Below are 21,844 nucleotides of genomic sequence, written 5' to 3'. Positions count from 1 at the left end.
GGTGCTGGGGCTAGCCCAGCACTTAGGAAGCACTGGGCACACCCCCGGGGAACATGACATGCCCCCAAAGTGACATGATACGCCCAGTGCCACATGACCATGCTCCCTTCTCCTGTGTGCACGCAGGAGCACATGATGTCCTAACACTGAATCCTGAAATGTTGGCAACTATGAGGTCTATATTACATTCATTGTACTATTGGCATGCCCCCTCTATAGTTGGTTGGCCTCTAAAATTATTATTTGGGATTAAAGGGGTCCATATATCAAAATTTGGTACAAAAATTAATGCACAATTTAAAATTAAGGGTCACATTTAATGGACAGCGTTACTGCAAAAGTAACGCGACCTGCGCACTATTACCGATAGTATGGTAATTTCAACGCCGATTTTAGTTTGCGACTCAGGGAGCCACAAGCAGAAACCTGTGTTTAATTTACCGTATTACCAGTAACAGTGTGCAGATCGCGTTTCTCTCTAGTGTAACGTGGTCAATTGAATCTGCCCCTATAAGTTGTCCTGGTCAGCTCCACTGGAATACTGGCTGGCAGCAGTATGAGGACTCTTACCGCTTCACCAGCCGGTGTTCTATCAGCACTGGAACTTGGGGTTCCAGTTTAATATTCGCAAAAAAAAAATAAAAAAAATAATAATGCATTCGTTCTGTGTGGAGAGTTTCTGCCATCGCCATCCTGTGACAGCGGTAACCTAGGAGTACAGCGACAGTACTTGTACCGCAGCTGTCCATGGTATATAGGCTTCCGCATGTTTTGTATGGGGATCCTTTGCCAAAAGTCCAGGACGAAGGACAACACTGGCGATAGTGTTCCCCAGCAAAAGGGCTTCCGTAAAATTCAACAAAAATTCTAAGCCTGTTCAAGGACTGAGATTTACAGACTACAAGAAACCACCGGATAACATGTGAAATTCAAGAACCCTAAATTCAATTTCACACAACATATTAAAATATGATAGTGATCACTCTCCATTAACAATAGTTTAAAATACATTTAACATTTTCAGTTGACCACCATAAAATGTACTCTAATGTATTAATTTTCAGATGTGTGAAGATAAGCTATAAAGCAAAAAAAAGGATTAAATGGTGTTGGCATTGCATTATTTTACTGCAGAGAAAAACATTTTACTAAGTGCTTTTACTACTCATGTTTCATCCCCTGGAGGTTATGATGCTGAAATGGAAGGAAAGATAACGGATCTTGGAAGATGTCAAGAATATCCTCTCAAAGGATTTGAATCAAACACACTTTCCAGTAGCTATGTTGTTGAATTGAAATTAGGCCAGTCTAACTATATCTGTAGTCATACCCACAAATAACCCACATGCTGAAACCTAAACTAAACATCATTATTGACTTGGTACAATAACAGAAAAGGTACAAACAAAAGTCAATTGTGAAAGAGCCCAACTTGGTTGTAAAATAAAGACCCTCTTTCCCATAAAATTTATTTCTATTTCTCTAGGATGTCATCGCCATGTGAGTAATCACAAAGAGGGGCTGAGAACAAAGCTTTGGAAAAACAAGAATTCTAATACATGTGCCTGCTTGAGTAAAACAATGTCTAACACTGGATTCCAATCCATTCCTTAGGAAACGCAGACTGGTCAGGTTTCATTGGTATCCAAGTTTACTATGGTCATACATGGACTAAAATGTTCTTATAACATGAATAAGTTCTCTGTGCAGCGCTGCGGAATTAGTGGCGCTATATAAATAAATAAATAGATGTTATACTAAATGTCAAGCTGTGGCTTTATTCCCCTTAAATACACACACGCACATATACACACACACACACACACACACACATATACACACACAAAAGACTGTTTGTGTCTAACGAAGGAAATACTGTGAATAGAAGTCTACACAGCTATTGAAATTGCAATTGTGTGTAATGTAACTAAAAGATAAAATTATGTCAGACCTTTTATATCTTTAATGGGACATTGCAGCCAACAAATACAACATTTTTAGGAAAATGAAGAGAAAGTAAAAAAACAAAAAAAAACAAAACCTACAATACTCCATTGCATAAGTGTACAAATCCTTTCCTAATAGGGCTGTAGTTGTGTGCAGAGTTAACCAAATCATATTCAAAATCATGGTCAAATTGACGCAGAACTAGTGAGCTTTGGGCCCCGATGCAGGGAAGCGGAGGCCCACAGCTCACTAGTTCCCAGTGCAGAAGGCCCCATTATCTTCATGGACCCAGTGCACTGCACAATGGTAGTTCCGCCACGGTGTTCAAACGTAATTAGCAAACACCTGCTAGCAATGAAAGATTGTGATTAATCCCAACTACAGATCAGCTGTTTCTCGCAGATTTCTTGGATGCATCTTACTGGGATAAGGATCTCATTGTTTAAAAGGTACTAATCAGGATAGGGGTATAAGATCATTTCAAATGTACTACATGTTCCATGGAACACTGAAGACTAATCAATAAGTGAAGACATTGGCCAAGATCAGGGCATCCCTACAAAGTTGATGACTGGGCAATGAGAAAAGTCATTAGAGAGATTACTAAGAGGCCTGTAGCAACATAAAAGTAGCTGTAGGAATTTGACAGGATTTGGTCACTCCCTGCATGCGACAACAATCTCCCGTATTCTGCATGTCTGGGATATGGGTTAGGATGGTAAGAAGGAAGCCATTTTTCAGAAGAAAATAACATCCCAATCCTGTCTAAATTTTGCAATAGTATACATTCAATCACCCAAAAGCATGTGGCATAATGAATATCTCCAAATAAATAAAGATATTTTGGTATGAAAGCTACTGTCCTCTGAAGATGGAGATATTTCACCTTCCAAGTCAACAAAGAATGACTTCAAAAAGGAAGACAAAAGTCTCGGAATGATCCAATCAGAGCCCAGACCTGTACCAGGGACAAAATGGATTTCCACATTAATTCAATCACTAATTAATTCCACACACACACACACCAGCATGGAGCTGGTTAAACCTAGCGGGGTTGGGGGTCCGCATTTTTATTTACGGACCAAATCTCCCTAGGGAATTTGGCCCTGTGCTTGTTGGCATTATGGCTGGGGGACCTGCTGTGGTTCCAGCATCCCAAGATGGAAAAGCCGAATGCTGGCAATAGTAAAATCAGGGGGGAGGGGGTAATTATTGCACGCTTCTTGTCCCTCCACATTTGCTGGTACCAGCCGGCAGCACAAGGGTTGGTTAAGCTGTTTGAATTGGGGGAATAATCTAAAGTTCAAAATCTCGCCGTTTTTTTTCCCCACCTCCTGTTTTGCAAAAGTCAACATTTTTTCTGTTTTTTTGGGGGAAAGCGTTTATTTGGAAAGCATGTACAGGAGGTTTTAAGACTTGGGGTCTGTTTTGTTAGAAAGCCATTTCGGGCTGAAGAGTGCCTTTGAAGGTTTAAAATTTTGAGAAAGTTGCAGTGTTTATTACAATTTGGTAAAATATGCCCCATTTTAAAGATAGAGAATTTCACAGAATTTCATAACGTTGCGCATGTCAGATAGAGGGGTGTGCTGGGTGTACTCAGAATGGCTTCACTTGCGAGTACAAATATGGCTGACCCCTCTAGCTAAGGAATTTCCTTCTGTTTGCTGGAGAAGGAAGCCATATTTGCGGGGTAAAGGGAGGATGACTGGGGTTTTGGGCTTTAGGGGGACACACACTAGCATTTTTAGCCCTGGCACCGCACTCATTATAAAGTTTAATGGGTCCGTGCAGTGCCAGAGTCGGCTGTTACAGAGCCCTTTTTAATCTACCTGCCCCTCAGTTACATCAGCTAATTTATTCACTGCACTGAGCTGGGGGCGAGATTTGAAACTGCTCTGTGCTATCGCTGGAGCGACTGGATTTATGCTGTAGCGCTCAGGAGATGACAGCCAGCCGAGCCAATAATAGTAGTGCTGTTCTTACTGTACACAATATATATCTGCCCCAGACCTGATTAACTTTACACACTACCAAACATCTCCCCAGTTCATAGACCCCCCCACCCCCCTCGTCCTAGGAAAAGCCTCTCTCTATAGAATGCAGCCTGTGTCAGTGTCATTCATAGGGAATGACACCTCTATGTTTGCGATTCCGACGTGTGAGGGAGGGGGGGGGGGGGGGAATATGTTGTTACAACGTGCAAGAGACGGGAGGGGTATGTTAACAGAACGTGAGAGGGTGGGTATGTTAACATAATTTGGGTGGGAAGTAGCCTACTAATTTAGTGGTGGAATGTAGATGGGGTAATTAATTAATGTAGGGCTATTTAATTTAACAGTGAGGTCTATTCGTTTAAGGTGAGGTGACAGGACCTTTAATATAATTCTGGGGTGGTTTGGGACTATTAAATGAATGTGGGGCTGAGTTTGGGGAGGAGAGCTATTTATTGTATGTGAACATGAATTATTTGATGCCGGGAATGGTTTTGAGAAATGGTTATATTTATGGGTATGGTACAACATATCGATGCAGAGTACCCCGACATGATGACTCCGAAGGGCTCCTTCCTGACAATGAGCGATGATGACTGTTCTTGAAAGAGACTTCAACCAATCACGAGGAAGCAAAAAGCTGGCTCCACTTCATGACGTCAGTGACCAAGGTGACTGTATTATCGCTGCTAAGGGGGTAATGCAAGTATGTGACCACGTACAATGTTGAAGGCTTTGTAAACACTGTGTCTGCTCCCAACAGATCCCTGCAGAATATTCCTCCTCCCGAAACACAATACTTGCTCTTGACATACCCCTGTAGAGCATTCCTCCCTCCAAGTCAGTGCCTGCTTCTGAAAGAATCCTGTAGAGCATCCTTCCCTCCAATATCGTGTCTGCTCCTAAAAGATACCTACAATACATGCCTCCTCACCGAATATGGTTCCTGCAGCTGACACATCCCTGCAGAGAATCTCTCTGTGCATTTGGATTATGCTATTGTGCAATTTGCTCAAATATTTCCCGCTAAAGTCTTGTTGGCTTTATGTATCCTTAAAAGTTAGCTTAGGGCTTGTAAAAGAATGTAATGGCAAACATTGCTCACTGAAAACCAATCTAAGCAGAGGCTTACACATCAATTTAATGTAATTTAACTCTACTGTTAATTTGTAGTTATACTTTTATATGAAGTGCTCCACTGTCTCTAAGACACCCAGGCCCTAAAGTACGATAAAGCTAAACTAAGAAAATGTAATAGTACTGCATGTGTGTATTCCAGTGAACACACAAATCTGTGAATTAGCAGCTCCACCATTTTGTGAGTGACAACATTCTCACTCCATGATAGTGCTGAATCTGCAGCTAACCACAGGATGTGATGACATACCATGTCTGTATTACGCAAGGAACACGTCCATTAAGGTTTCTGCCTAAATTGTCGTAATTTCATTGCTTTTTGGAGTTTGAGTGGAAGAGTTGCAATAGTTTTCTTACATCTTAGATGGTGTGTAAGTGTAACAAACCTTAAATCGGACATGTTGAACCGTAAGGAGATGTATGTATGTATATATGTATGGATGCATATACATTTCTAGCTGGAATAGAACTTCTATTTCCAAAATTTAAAGCTACCCCCACAAAAGTAAAAATGGGAGGGCATGAAAGTGGATTTTAAGGAAAGAATACAATTCTGCTACCATAAATTATCAAAACAGATGTACGTAGATTAGAAGTTAGTATACTTGGTACTTGTAGTGTAAAAACTGTAAAATAAAGATCAGAGAATACACAAACTGCACTGACTACAACCCATCCTTTTGATTTCTAGGTTGAACTCGACTGGGACTTTAGAAAACCGTTACTGAGTTTGCGGAGACTCAAGCGAGACGGAAACAAGATTACAGTGATTAAAGGGAGCACTGGACTATTCAGGTGAAGCCGGAGAGCAGAGCTATTTCTCAAACAACCAGTGAGCTGAGCTAAGAACATATTTCAACCTCTTACCAGCAAAAATACATATGTTCTCATTCATGGAACTAAAACTATCCTGAAGTGTGTTATGAGACAGGTTCTTGTACCTAGAATTATTTAAATATAGCAGGGAATACATCATTAAATTGTTTAATTTATCAGCAGTATTAAATAAAAGGGCTCAGCCAGCGGGGCCAGGGAAATTACTGTGAAATTGCAAAGGCTTCCAAAGGCTGCCATCATAACAACTGCAATACAAGGACATCATCCCTCGCTACAGTTTGATGTTGTTGGGGGTCATAAAAGACAAGATGGTGTTTAGGACATGTATACCACAGCATACAAAAGAAACAAAAAACAGCAATGTATTTAGTGGAGCGAACATGGTCTCAGGGCTCACAACAAAATCACAAGAGGACAGTTAGCCTGTTTAGAATCACATTTTTATGTGTGCACATCACAAGGCTCAGCCGACGTTATGTTATTTACCTAATCTATAAAACTGGTACCAGAAAAAATAAAAATAAGATGATGATGCCCATGGCAACTGGATATTTGTTTTCATTTTATAACTGCACTTGAAAAGTGGATTGAATAGATTGTTATGGGTAATACCACATGTTCCATTTGCACCAGTGTTCATAAATGTCCCACATTCTTAATAGAGATGAGCGGGCTCGGATATCTGAAATCCGAGCCCACCCGAACGTTGCCGATCCGAGCCGGATCAGAGACAGATCCGGGTATTCCCGCCAATTGCAAAACTGAAACCGAGGCTCTGAGTCATAATCCCGCTGTCGGATCTCGCAATACTCGTATTCTATAAATTCCCCACTAGCCGCCGCCATCTTCACTCGGGCATTGATCAGGGTAGAGGGAGGTTGTGTTAGGTGGTCCTCTGTCCTGCTATATCTCGTGCTGTGTTGTGCTCTGCTCAGTCCAGTGGTGCTGTGTCCTGTGCTCTGTCCTTCTAAGGGCATTGTTATTTCCCCATTATTCCCAAGTTATAAAAAATGTAAAAAAAAGAAATAATTATAAAAAAAAGAAATTAAAAAAAAATATCCAAAAACAATCCTGCAGTATAAGTCCATTGGTACTGCAATATTACAAAGTTCACTGATTCTGCAGTATAAGTCCATTGGTACTGCTATATTACAAAGTTCACTGATTCAGCAGTATAAGTCCAGTGGTACTGCAATATTACAAAGTTCACTGATTCAGCAGTATAAGTCCAGTGGTACTCTCCTGTGCCGTATATAATTTTTAAAGGCTTTGCCGAGTGTGTGTGGCTTAGGGGTACGCTCTCTTGTGCTACATATAATGGAAAACAAAAATTTGAAGGATAAAGTAGGGAAAGATCAAGACCCACTTCCTCCTAATGCTGAAGCTGCTGCCACTAGTCATGACATAGACGATGAAATGCCATCAACGTCGTCTTCCAAGCCCGATGCCCAATCTCGTAGTACCGGGCATGTAAAATCCAAAAAGCCCAAGTTCGACGCTTCGACGCTGTCACTCTTTCACATACTTTATGGGATCTCAATGATGAATGCTCTGTACCATGGTCGTCTAAAACAAGAGTTATTGACGTGCTATAACTACTGTAGTTTTTATAAATTATAAACACTACACTTGAAAGTTGGAGGAGGTATTGTCCAGTCCAGATAGAGGCGTATCAGATATTAAACAACGTTGACTGTTGCTGCCAAATCCAAAATTAATGAAAATGACCTGTCATCGTCAAAAACAAGAGGTATTGACACGCTCGAACTACACCCTGTATATGCTGCAGAGGATGTAGGAGCAGGCAGCTGTGCAGTGGAATTCAGACCATTTGAAGGCGGAGGTATTGTGGCCCCGGTACCAAATTGTGTACCGGGACCACTGCACTATGCAGTCCAGAAAGCTACCTCGGTGAAATGTTTTGGACTAAAAACAATATTGTGAGGTGTGAGGTGTTCAGAATAGACTGGGAATTAGTGGAAATGATTGTTATTGAATGTTATTGAGGTTAATAATAGCGTAGGAGTGAAAATAAACAAAAAAAAAACCTTGATTTTAACACTTTTTATGTTTTTTTCAAAATAAATCCGAATCCAAAATCTTAAATCCGAACCAAAACCTTTCATCAGGTGTTTTGCGAAACAAATTGTAACCCAAAACCTCAAGCAAATCCGAATCCAAAACACAAAACACAAAACACGAGACACCAAAAGTGGCCGGTGCACATCCCTAATTCTTAAATGGTTGATCATATGAAAAAAAAAAAAAATCAACATTATAAACAATAGTTAATTTTAAGATTCAAGTGCAGAAGTCTTTGGAGGGGAGGGGGGTGGACCGACCGGGTCGGGGGCAACAGCAAAATCTGGAGCAGGGCCCCAGCAATTCCATGTTCACCCCTGTATGAGCCTTCACCTAGGTCTAAGACCATGGAGTAATGGAGGTCTTCACTTAGCCTGTTTTCCCCATTTAAAATTGGATCCTGTTTGGATCTTGATTATAATTAGAGATTCTAATTTTTAACCAAAAAAAAAAAAAAACCTCGCTGAGGGCCTTCTGAGTTTTTGGTTAAACCTGAAAAGCCCAAACTCCGATTGCTGGTCAGGGTCCCTCTAACAGCATTCAGAGGCCTTTCACACTCACCACCTCAACCTTGGCCAATCCCCCTTCCAGCACAGTGGATCCAGTCTTACACAGAAATCAGAGGCACTTCTCCAGCATAGGGCAGCAGATCTGCTTTCGGTTTCATCATCACAGAGGATTGCAGTGATTTTAGAGCCCAAGGGGGAATTCCAGGGAAATACCACAGGCTACCACAAACAGAACAGGATTCCCCGTAAGTGCAATGAGTGGTGATAATGAAATACTAAGAATATATTGGTCCTATAACAGAGAAATGCATCAAGTGTTGGATAGAAGGAAGATCGGAATGGCCAGCAAGAGAGGAAGATCAGTCTTTATGCTGCATTCAAGGTGGATTGAAGCAGGGATGGATGGATGAGGGGAACGCCAGATAGAAAGAGGTTATAATAGTCAAGATGGGAGCGGATGAGAGAATGGATAAGATTTTTGGTAGCATCTTGGGTAAGAAAAGGACATTTTCTGACAATGTTGCGAAGGTGGAGTCAATAGAGCTGGGAGAAAGCCTGGATGTGAGGATAACAGCAGAGGTCGGAGTCAAGTGTGACACCATGGCAGAAAGCTTGTGAGACTGAGGAAATAGTGGGGTTATTAACAGTGAAGACGACTTGAGGGGAGGTATTGACACTGTTTGTTTTCTGTACTTTCCAATATAGAGTAATATACATTAATTAATGTCACCACTATAAAACACCGAGTAGAGTTTTCCTGTTTAATTGATTTGGATTCACTGTGTGTAGGTCCACTCACTGCCTCCACAGCAGTCAGGTCTCACTGTGCAATATTACCTGGTCTATTTACTAAAATATCCATTCTAAGGATAACTAAGCTAGGCATAACAATAAGAAACTGGTCATACCTTCTTTTGTAACATAGTGATTAGTGGCAAGCCATTGAGACTTACAATGCCAATACGTTAGCCAATCCAGAAATTCTGCGTAACCACAGAACAGCCAATCTTTGACAAATTTGGCCATACATGCAAGATAAAAAAAAAAAACTATAATATCTGGCTGTTCTACAACAGAGTACCATCAGCGTGGTCTGGAAGGATTGGACACGTTCCAAACATTTGCTTATATGGCCCATACATGTTGCAATTCACAGCATGTTGTATATGGGAACTTTATGGCACAAAAATAGCCAACAACAGTTACAGGTTCCAACAGTAAAAGCAAGGTGTCAATCTTTGTGCAAAATGTTGTCAATAGAAAAAACAAAATAAAAAAAAACAAAAAAACAAAAACCTCTTTAATAAGCAATTATTAAACTTAACTGTAAATTCCATACAATTTTGTGGATTGATCCATTTTAAAGGTCTTAGTATATCAAGGTAAATAAATATATACACATTTAATGTTCCTTTCCCATAGATTTTTTTCATTATTTACTAACCAAGCCCTTTATGACCAAAAGTTCTTTGCATCTCAATGACTAGATCTACTTTCCCATTGCTATGCATGGATTCCCAAGGAACTACTTTCTACATTTCTTAGACTAATCATGCATCATCATTATTTCTGGACATGAAGCTTTTTTTTAGTAGAACAGATAAAACAGGCAAAAGCTCCTTCATTTTGTTAGAATGAGCTGCTCAGCCTCAGTCAGCCTTCCAGCACTCTTTAATACATTAGCATTGGGCCGCAGGTGCTCTGCAAAGGACATTAATAAGCAGAAGAAATGAAGAGCACCCAGTCAATCATTAGAAGAGAATCAACTTCAGCAAATACCTAAAACTAGAAGCCAATAAGAGCTGTGATTTTACAGCACAGAAGAACTAAATCCATTCATGGGATCGCAAGAGGTCATAACGAAGGGGATTTTCCCGAAATATGGTTACCCTCTCCAAATATATAAGTCTGGTAAATCACCATAACAAAATCAGCAGCTCAAAACAACTTGAGATACGCTGATAAATGTCAATATATTACCATACCTGCAACTCACCAAACTTCAAAGCAGCTTGTACTATAGACAATTCCGATCTGCTCCTATTATAGTGCTGACTTGTCCAGTGCATTCAGCAAATACGTATGAAGAAGCTTCCACAATAGTCAGTTTCATTTCAGCAAGTGACTTTTAATGCATTGTACAGTGTAAACACAAGAGGGGCCTGATTCATTAAGTATCTTAAATTAAGAAGTTTCTTATTTAAGTCCCCTGGACAAAACCATATTACAATGCAAGGGGTGCAAATTAGTATTCTGTTTTGCACATAAGATAAATACTGACTGTTTTTTCATGTAGCACACAAATATCAACTTTAAATTTCAGTGTACAAAAAGGCTATCAAGTATTTGTGTGCTACATGAAAAAACAGTCAGTATTTAACTTATGTGCAAAAACAGAATACTAATTTTTCACTCCTTGCATTGTAACATGGTTTTGTCCAGGAGACTTAAATAAGATATTTCTTAATTTAAGATCCTTAATGAATCAGGCCCTACATGTATATCACTAGACAAAGCACAGTTTATATCCTGTAATGCTACCCGACTGCAACTGTATACAATTTTATGCTTCTAAACATAATGTACTTCTAAAAAAATTCATTACAAAACCCTCATTAATCAAGGTCATAAAATAAAGGATGTCCTAACTCCGTTTTTCATTTTTTTTTTTTTTTTTTACATTAAAAAGTATAAATCTGGCATAATCACATTTCTAAACTTTGTGGGAACTTATTTAAACTTTTTTGCATCTGTATTTCTACTGTTGGTGCCTGAAACAACTTGTAATGACAATCTGTGTCAATTCAAAGTAAAGAGACAATACTGAAAGTTGACGTTGCTTCTCCTCAGCTATGGTCCTAGGGACACACGACCAGGAAATTCATCACAGCTTTCCCATAACAACTAAAAAGTGTTTACACAGCAGCTAGAAGACTGATTACGGTATCGATATGCTAAGTAGCTCCTGCAGCATACAACCGTTTTCTCCTCTTTTAGCTTTACAAGCTGTTTCCCACCAATCAGGTTCCATAAGTATCTTTCTGTGCATAATAAAGTGGGCTGTATGAGACATGCAAATGAATGACAATTTTGAGCAGGACTCCATGCAAACACAATATGCGTCAATATTATATACATTACCTTGCTCAAGTCTGAAGCAAAGAGATCGCTTTGCTGCTTCTACTTCGGGAGATGGGTGGTCCAAAACTTGCCTACACCACTCCATTGGACTAAGGGTGGTCTCAAATGGTTTCTTAGTAGGGGACGCATAAAGCCTAAAAAAAAAAAAAGAAAAAAAAAAAGAAATCGTGAAAAGTAGTTGAATACCACAATTATTTATTAGCCATTGTATTTACTAAATTGTGTAGAGTTATCAGATTAAACATATTTATGAGAACATACGTGCCAGCTGTACCTAAATTTTTGTCCAGGAAAATAACGTTTTCTAATGTTGTCCAGTTGCACAAAAAAAAAGTATCTATCTGTACGTTAGTAAGAATTGCATCTGTGTGTTCTTGTTCAGTAAACAAATACAAAACAGTTTGCCACAATCTGCCTAGACACTATTGCATGTGTCTGTGGAAATGATATAATGATATTACAGTTATAGCATCTATTCCAATATCCCTCAGATATAATATCTCATCTTAATCCTGGTCTCTAAAAAATACCATTATTTATTGAAGTTTAGGGTAGCATGAACTAAACACGTTTAGAGCAGGTCTGAATACATGTATCCAAAATTACATAGTAACATAGGATCATACCAGAGACCAGCATATAAATTGCTCCAACATGTTATTTACATCTACACATTCTTCCAGCCTGTTACCAGACTGCACAGATCTTGCCCTCATCTTCACACCTGCAGACTTTTCTCCCTCTGCAGTGCATTTGCTGCATGGTTACTATGGTAGAGTGGTGCTGTGATGAAACCCCACTAACAAATGGAGAGGGAAAGGAGGTTGTACAGGTGACTTGGTCTGGTGACTGGAATATGTCCAGCCTCACAGAGGTTTTGGCACCCTAGGCTTAAAGGAATATAATGCTCTAAACTAATAACTATTTGTGGCTGGATCACATATATAACTTATTGTACAAATGTATTTTAATTAGTAGTGCAGTGCTCCACTCTATCATTGCAAATGCACTGATTTTTTTTTTTTTATATTGTGTTGTATTTCTGTATTGGAAATGTATGATTTCTGATGCAGTAGCCACATGTTGGAGGAAATCTGTTTTGTAACTTCAAAAGGAAGGCTAATCGCATGCTAATTAAGTCTTTCATTATGAGTGACCAATATCTCAGAGTCTGAATGCACAGGAGTGTGTGTGTGTGTGTGTGTGTGTGTGTATGTGTGTGTGTATGTGTGTGTGTATGTGTGTGTGTATGTGTGTGTGTATGTGTGTGTGTATGTGTGTGTGGGGGGGGGGGGGGGGTCATTACCTTTTTTATCCTGTCTTGTTAAAAATATGGACGAACTACATGAATAAGGCAATCAGCAATGAATTAAAGATATCACAGATCGATGTAAACTTTCAAATTGTGTTCTCAGGTCTAGAGAACATTACATCCTGATGCTAAAAATGTGATTTAGTAACTCATTCTTGTGGTGTCAGGTAGGAAGGAGCCTGGATCACCTCCTGGCAGGTTATGTGTCAGAATCTATATACAAAGAACCCTATTTGACTATGTTATGGTATTATTCAATCTGTAACTTCTGGAAGATTGCTAGTACCTCAAACTAGCGTCTAACTAACTGTCCTTGAACTAATAAAACATCACTGCTTCAATATCCTGCTTTGATGCCTACTTACCTGCTGTAATTTTTGCGACTTTTAGATTAGACCAATCTTATCCGTTATACGACTGTTCTGAGGTTGGGACCCAGCATCTAGTACCAACACTCTGCCTGCTACCCTGCAGCTCTGGCCATTGTGAGAGGCCAGGGGGCTGAATCATCCACAGCAACCTTGATCTGAGGTCAGGTGTATCAGCCCAGGTGCCCAGCAAGGAGGTACACTAGCAGCAATAAGAAGCGGTTCTAGGTGCCGATGAAGGAGCCTAGTGGTGGAAGCAGAGCCACTCCTATTGCATTTAGAGGGTTGAAATTGGGATAAAGAAAGGGAACCGTGGCAAGGAAAGCCCAGCAAATCCCTAGCAACATAACAGGGTGGCATAGGAGGTCCATCCTTTCACACTATTCATCTCGCATTATTATTCTGCACTACCAAATACCCCTTGGTTCTGACTGCATAAATGGACAGCTGTTAAAGGCCAACGGTGAAAAATAAAATAACAGGTCAAAGTGTGTGTTCCAAAGGCTTTTTACATTGATCTAGAATGTAATGACCAATTCCCCCCAACACACACCCCTATTCACTATAAGAGTACTACGTTGCAGTACCAACCACACCACTTACATTACTGTGCAAGTGCACTAATATATGGCCGTGACCTCTGCCAGTCACATTCCTCACCACTCAGGTCTCTCCAGTGCAGGACAGATCAGACACAGACAGCACTGTTCCCCAGATAACGAAAAGAGAACTATATTTAAATAAATCTGCCAAGCAGCCATCTTGTCCATTTGCTGAAATTGGCATATTTAGAAAGCTCCACATAGGGCAACAGGTTATTATTTTACATCACTCTGGAAAAGATAGTATGTGCGGGGTGCTGTGGTGATGCAGAAGCCTTTCATGCCAGGGAAAGGTTTGTAGTGTCCTCTGAAAGAACAGAAGATCGGTGAATTCAGTCACTGAAGACTCAACAAATGTGGAGAGAGGTAAATATATCAGCCTTTTAGGGACCAGCTATAAGCTGTGGGATGTGTATTTTCCAATTTGTGATTGTCATTTTCTTACAATGAAGCTGTTTAAGTCTGCTGCAATATAAGTCACATGAAGTCTGCTTCTTAAACAAAGTAAAAGGTATATATTTGGGAATGTGGTATTGTGAAGCCACTATAAGTAGTGGATGTGTTTTGTATAGTCCTTAAGTTATCCAGGGAAAATACCCAAATATATTCCAGCCCTGTAAAAACCAATCTATAGCAATCCATCACTATTTTATATAACACCCCCGTTCTTATTTATAATCTGCTCAAAAGGCCTAAAGAGTCCAAAAGACCCAGATTAAAGAGGTTCTGTCAGGACAAGACATTTATCAGCAAATTAACTATAAAAATCCCAACATATAGCTACCTACACATCATAACATTTCTGCACTGGCTATATAGTAAAAACATTTTTTTAAAAAAAATGCTACTTTCTTGCCTCTCACTATGGGGGCACATTTATCAACAGTCACAAAAAAATGAAAAGTAGTTTTAAATCCTTATCGCATTGATAACGATTGCTTTTTTAATAATGAGAAATAATTCAGTAGTTCCGAAAAACCACTGTTCCTCTGAAGTGGAAAACATACTTACCACTGCCTCGTCACTTCCGAAGATTTTTGCGATCCACAGGATTCCTCTTCTCACTCCAGTGCGCATGTGCCGACTGAAAATTTCGGGCATGCACACAAACATCCCTGCAATTCACTGTTGCAGAGAGAGCGGTGTGAGACAGGGAGGGATCATGTCATCCCTCCACACATGCACTGTCCAGCTCTGCTCTTTGGAGCAGAGCTTAACAGTTAGATATCTCCTGCTTTACATTTTTTTCTGAAATATATGCTGCTATCTGCTGCGAGGCAGGGTTGATAAATTAGAAAAACACTTAAATATGCGTCCATTGTAAATGCCCCAAAAACAGCTATTTTCAGGAAATTTACAAGTAAATTACCTATAATAAATAGGCCCCTTTATGAGCAGTTTCTCCCATGCCCTGAAAGTGAAGCTAATCTACAGGCCTTGTTTACAAAGAATCTGGCTTAATTCTTGACCCACTTAGAGGAAAGTCTTTTCTTAAGACTCAAAAAAGGCTCTGCTAGCCTGTAAAGTTTCAGCAGTACACATTACAATTTCCATGTGCCAAAACAAGAGTGAAATATAATTGTATGTTTGTATGAGGTCTATACAGAGAACAAGGACAATAATGTAAATGTTTGGTTCATCATATGTTCAGATGTGAGTAAACAAAACAAAACAAAAAAGTTACAAGCAGCAAGTTCAAGAGGACAGAACAACAAAAATAGAATTTGTAAAAATATAACAATATACTATTAGTACTCATTCACACGCATTGAAAAAAAATGGAAACAAAAAATTGTTTCAGTAATATGTTTTGAATTCATTTTCTGAACACTTTTCAGACTTTTACCAATACAATCTATTACATTGGTATTATGCATTAACGCATGACATGAGAAACAGGGTGTGCCAAGTTCTAACATTTTAAAGGGAGATTTAATTCAGCGCGCTGTGTCTCTGGAACGACCACGGAAACACATCACGCAGATGTTCTAGCTGGAATGTTCGCTCATTTCTCCTCTCACCCCGCAGAGATACAAGGAAAAACAAGTAGAGATTCCCTACCGTAATGGTTGGCAATGTGCGCACCTGGAAATTGTCTTGAATGAACTTACCCCTAAGTGCAACACAACATTATTACACTGCAGCGGTGGGAATGGAACCATGGAAATAGGTGTGACCAAGAAATTACCCACAGGGATTAAGATGACATGTGGTTTGTAACCAGCAGTTACATTTGAAATGAACATGAGTGAATAGAGCATGCAGTGTCCAAAACACAAAAAAAAGCAGAAGAGGGCATATGGTAACGGAAAATTGTAGCTTTTCTCCCATTTTACATCCTTTAATTGGCGTTAAGAATGCTAGTAAAAGCTTGCTTTTAAATTAAAGTGTTTAACTAGAGTTATGCTTAGATATAGGCCATTAATTGAAGAAATAAGGCCATTATTGTAAAGAATAAACGCTTTCACTTGTACAGAACCAATTCTCAAAAGTTGTTAACAATTTCAAGAAGGGCAGAATAAAATAAATTAACAGACTGATACACAAGATGTTCTGCAGAACCTGAACAGCTTTTACTTGCTTCCATATGTTTGTTGGAAGAAAATGCTACTCACAAATGCTACTCACAAATTAAATATTTCAGCTACTGTTATGACCCAATCCAGTTAGGATAAAAATGCAAGCTATAAGTTAAGTAATTGTCCAAAAGAGCACAGGAACATTGGCCTTGGACAAAAATAAATAGCTAAAGTAGTCACTATTTTCATCTGTTCTTTTATCAACTGTAATTCTTAAATGACATAATACATAACTACTGCCCTTGTTTCCCAGCTTTTTAGATACAATCTAAGCTTAGCACATCATCTGATTAATCAAGGACACATATGTTAAACATGTGCAGCTTATTTGCAAAACTGAGATATTAATTGTATATACATATCGATGCATCTATTTAATCATTTGTTTTGGTAAACATATTCCATAACCTAACTAGGTTCTAAACTATCCAAGACATCACCTTCCTGACTCATGTGACTCTAGGAGAAAAATAACCATTAATAAAAAAACAAAAAACCTTCAAGCCACAATAACCAAACTTTATGTATACACATCTTGCTTCCAGAAGCTGGCCACAGAAGACATGAAGGAATTATAAATACAAAAACAGGCTTTCTGCATTAAGAAAACAAAACAAACATACATATACAACATATTAAGAAATAAATATCTTGTTTTATCTTTTATTCAGGTCAATGTGTTGTCAGGTGTTTGTAGTAAGTAACATCTTTTTACTGAATGGCACACCCTAAAATGGATATTTTCATTTACACCTTTATTAGATTAAGTCTAATTATCAACATATTGTTTCAATTGTCAATGCCTTCATTGCTGTTTTTCCAACAACAAAAATAAATTCCCTTTCCTGCTAGAATAATGTTTAAACAATTAAACAAAATGCAAAAGCAAATAATATTAAAGTAATATACAGCAAAGGATATAATGAATATCACATTTTTGGATGCAATGCATAGGACTAAGTGCTGTAGATGGTGTGATACCAACCCAAACAGCCCACATACATATCCACCAATCCAAGGCAACATGGCACAGAAAACAAATGACGCTGGGCCATTCAAAACAAATGAATTAAATCTGCATACCACACCAAAAAAAGATGCACTAGCCCAATGGTAGCTTCTCCAGCACAAGATTTAACAGAGCAAATGATAAACTGAGACAGCTCTTTAAGATTTAGCCTTAGATAAGTGCAAAGCCTATTGCTTAGAACAGATTGTATTCCTGCTGCCAGTAGCTGAGCAATGACAGGCTAAATCCTCTTTGGCTAATAAAGGCCTTTCCTATATGCAAAGGCTGCTCAGTAACACCAGTTCATCAATTCATTTGGATTTTTAAATTAACACATCCTATGCCAAGAAATGTTCTAGAAAATACAGCATCATGGTCACATATTGTATAGTAAGCAGTCACTGCAAGCTAATCTGCATTCAAGCCATGCACCTACTTACTATAGTCAACCTGTTTCCTCCTACCAATGAGAGTCCAAGCGAAATAGTACTATAAATAGCGTTTGCCAATAAATGCTATATGTGCTCTGTAATACATACTATATATACATATACATATATATATATATATATATATATATATATATATATATATATATATATACACATACATACACACACACACATACATATACACACATACATATACACGCACACAAAAAATGGTCCTTGGCCAATGGCATTCTACAAATTAGATCCTTGTTTTGTTCTTTAGTAGAATGCATTATTACCAGGTATCTTCGTCTTCACTGCAATACCCATCTTCCAGATCCAAAATCTCCACCTCGTCCAGGCTGGTGGTACCTGGTTTTGAGTGGTCAATCAATGGCCCCTCAGTAGCACTGAGACAGGACAGTTGCTGTCTAGTACTGTAATACCCCAGGTTATCTGGTGGGTACAGACTTCCTCCGACCGCGGAGGTGCATAGAAGAGTAGGTATTGGACTGGGCAAGCATAGTCCAGAGGGCCGAGTCAGGGCCGGGCTTGACAGCATACATGTGCCCGGCTGATGCATTGCAGGAGGCGGCTGCAGCAGCAGGTGCGGGCTAGCTGTGCAGTTGCTGACGGCGCTTGCTCGGTTCCGGAGCTGCTCGTTTTGCTTTTCCAGCTTCCTGACCAGTTCCTGCAGCTTCTTCACTTCCAGCTCGGCATTCACTACCAGCCCATTTGTAGCTGGATTACCGCACTTCACCTCCGCCATGGCCAGTTTGTGGCTCTATTCCCTGCACTCCGCACACTCCCCTCACTCCCACAACTAAAAATCAGAGGTTACGACTCCCGTCTTGCCAAGGATGTCCGGCTCCCGGCACGGTCAGGGACTTAGATGGCTGCTGTAGTTGTGCACAGGCTGCATCCTCCTGTACTAGGACTGGATGCGACTACTGTCAGCACTGGGAATATTGATGTGAACGCCGGACTCCCTCCCACAAATGCAAAGAGAGAGGGAGAGACACACAATGGGAACAAAGAAAAGCCAGTCTCTGGGGACTGCACATGCTGATAATGATCCCTCTAACTGCCCACTAAAACCCCATCTCTATCACAGCTGGGGAGGGAGGTGGAGCTTTGCCATTTTCACATTATCTAGTACAGGAGGTTCTGTTCATTTGGATCACTTTCATTAAACCCTATCCATTTTAATTAGCATGGAATATGTCATGTTTTTATTCTGTTACTGTTACAATGTTAACATATAGCACAATTATAACATTGTGGAAAACAAACATCTCCAGAATTGCAGTTAAAATGCTGAAAATCATGTTGCCACTGTCAACAGCAATATAGTGATCAGAGTTGCAGGTGAATTGACCACCAATGGGCATTTGTCTTTGGGGCCCATTGCTTGTGCTTCTTCCATTATACTTTTTGTGATAAATACATTTGTGCCAAGTGATATGCTATGATCAGAGCTGGATTAAGGCTTTGGGGGGCCCGGGGCACTTCAGACAGGGGGGGCCCTAAGATCTAAAATTAAGGCAGTGGTTCCCAAACTTTTCAAGTTTGCGGCACCCTTAGAGTCTCCATAATTTTTTCAAGGCACCCATCCAAAATAATTACCTAGCAGTCCCGTTTTATAAGTAGTTGGGTCAAAATAATGTAATAAGTATTTAGGTCAGGACGAACATACTTAGTAAGTTGTTTGCAAAAATAATACACATAAATCCAAGGGAAAATAATATTTTTATGTATTTTTTTCTATTATATTTCTGTCAAATAATAATTTACAGCTAACTCACTCTGTGCCCCTGCATCATCTCCACACACTCTGTGCCCCTGCATCATCTCCACACATTCTGTGCCCCTGCATCATCTCCACACACTCTGTGCCCCTGCATCATCTCCACACACTCTGTGCCCCTCTGCATACACACACTCTGTGCCCCTCTGTATACACACACTCTGTGTATATATATATATATATATATATATATATATATATATATATATGTTAAAACTACTTACAGCTGCCTGCCTCTACTCCGATCCAATAATCTCCTTCTGGAAAGCTAGTTAGGTCCACAAAGATTTGAACATATGATGGCTGGATGTAATTATATATATATATATATATATATATATATATATATATATATATATATATATTAGTACAGGTACTTGTAAAATGTACAAGCACCTCTGTATAAAACGCATGTAAAATAACGCCATTGGGTATAAGGCTATAAGCATTGACACACCTACATCACCTACAGTCCACAGTATGACTCCCAGAGGGTTTGCCTAGGTTGTCTGCACAAGACAAATCATTGCTTACACAAACTTAAATACTGTACATTAAAACAATCATCAAAAGGCAACATTAAAATGGGTATTGACACCACACATTAAAACTAGCATTGAAACTGCACATTAAAAATACCATTGATAACGCACACTAAAACTACCAATGATACCGCACGCTAAAACTACCAATGATACCGCACGCTAAAACTACCAATGATGCCGCACGCTAAAACTACCAATGATGCCGCACGCTAAAACTACCAATGATGCCGCACGCTAAAACTAGCACTGATAACACACTTTAAAAATACAATTTATAATACACATTAAAAATAGCAATGATACCGCATATTTAAATTAACATAAAAATGTTAACGTAACACCAATTTTGACTATATATGTCTATATATATATATATATATATATATATATATATATATATATAAATAAGTTTATGTATACATATGTGTAATAATCATGCAGGACCCTCTATTTTATTATTAATTATTATTAAAGTTATTATCGAAGTCTGCCACTTATATTAAAGCTTTAATTAGATAAATATGTGTGTATATATATATATATATATATAAATAAATAAATATAAATTATACATAATGTATTAAAATTTTATTCAAACATTAATATAACTATACAGCTTCAGTAATTACTTTACTAAAGATTAATAAAATATAATTTGCCACTCAATTTTCTCTAGCAGCCTAATATCAATGTTTAATGTATATTTATGGAAACACTACTGATAAAATAAAAAATCATATTTAAGAAGACCCCTTATAGCATGATGACTTGATTGCTTGATTAAATATGTAAAATGTAGCCAGAATATATATATATATATATATATATATATATATATATATTGTACTCTTACTGTTATTGGTGGCTACAGTTTACATATTTACTCAAGATATACCCATGTTATTAAGGGTTTTCTATATATATTTAGTTTTAGTATAATTATTTGGTCACTCACCTACTGTCTCTGTCAAGTCTTCATGCAGAGGAGGAGCTGCTGTATCTGCACATGCGCAGCAGCTCCATTTTGGCCATTTTAGGTATTACAGCAGCCGCGGAGCTGCTAAAAAAAGAGTGGGCGCACATCGCGCATGCGTGGGGTGTCAGATGCGGTTCTGTCAGCTGGGCAGCTACAGAGGCAATGCGGGTGGCGGCCACCCCCCCCCCCGCCGGCGGAGAGAGGGATGTCTGGTGCAGTTTCTGTCAGTCACAGCAACTGACAGCAGAAGTCATACTGGCGGCGGGGGGCCCTCAGAGAGTGCCCCCCCCTTAATCCGGCTATGGCTATGATGTTCTGCACTGCTCTGTGACATAGTATTCTGCCATAGAATGCTTATTTAGTAATTATTTTTGTGTGTGATACCACCTTTTTCCTAATAGCATGGGCATTGATGATCACTTGCATATGCATATGTGGATTCATGCATTTACACATATTGCATTGTTTGTGACATTTTCATGATATCCTATTTATACATATATATACCTTTTCACTTGTTCCTTGCCTGAACGACAGTTTTTCGTACAGTCTCTTGTCATTACTGTAGTTT

The 21,844-nt window shown here is 39.0% G+C and overlaps 1 protein-coding gene across 2 annotated transcripts in view; it reads right to left on the bottom strand.

Annotated features, from left to right (window-relative positions):
• The window catches only part of SLAIN1 (SLAIN motif family member 1), a 35,694-nt gene extending 16,676 nt beyond the window's left edge, over positions 1–19,018 (bottom strand). For both annotated transcript variants that reach the window (XM_075199870.1, XM_075199871.1), the window contains exons 1-2: positions 18,245–19,018; positions 11,645–11,778 (exon numbers count right to left, since the gene is read on the bottom strand). In XM_075199870.1, coding sequence (XP_075055971.1) covers positions 11,645–11,778; positions 18,245–18,714 — 604 coding nt within the window. In that variant the 5' untranslated portion in view covers positions 18,715–19,018. The remainder of the gene's footprint in view (positions 1–11,644; positions 11,779–18,244) is intronic.
• Positions 19,019–21,844: the final 2,826 nt, after the last annotated feature.

This window comes from Mixophyes fleayi, chromosome 2 (assembly GCF_038048845.1).
Source record: "Mixophyes fleayi isolate aMixFle1 chromosome 2, aMixFle1.hap1, whole genome shotgun sequence".
NCBI classification, from domain to species: Eukaryota; Metazoa; Chordata; class Amphibia; order Anura; family Limnodynastidae; genus Mixophyes; species Mixophyes fleayi.
This window is presented reverse-complemented; position numbering and strand designations above follow the sequence as displayed.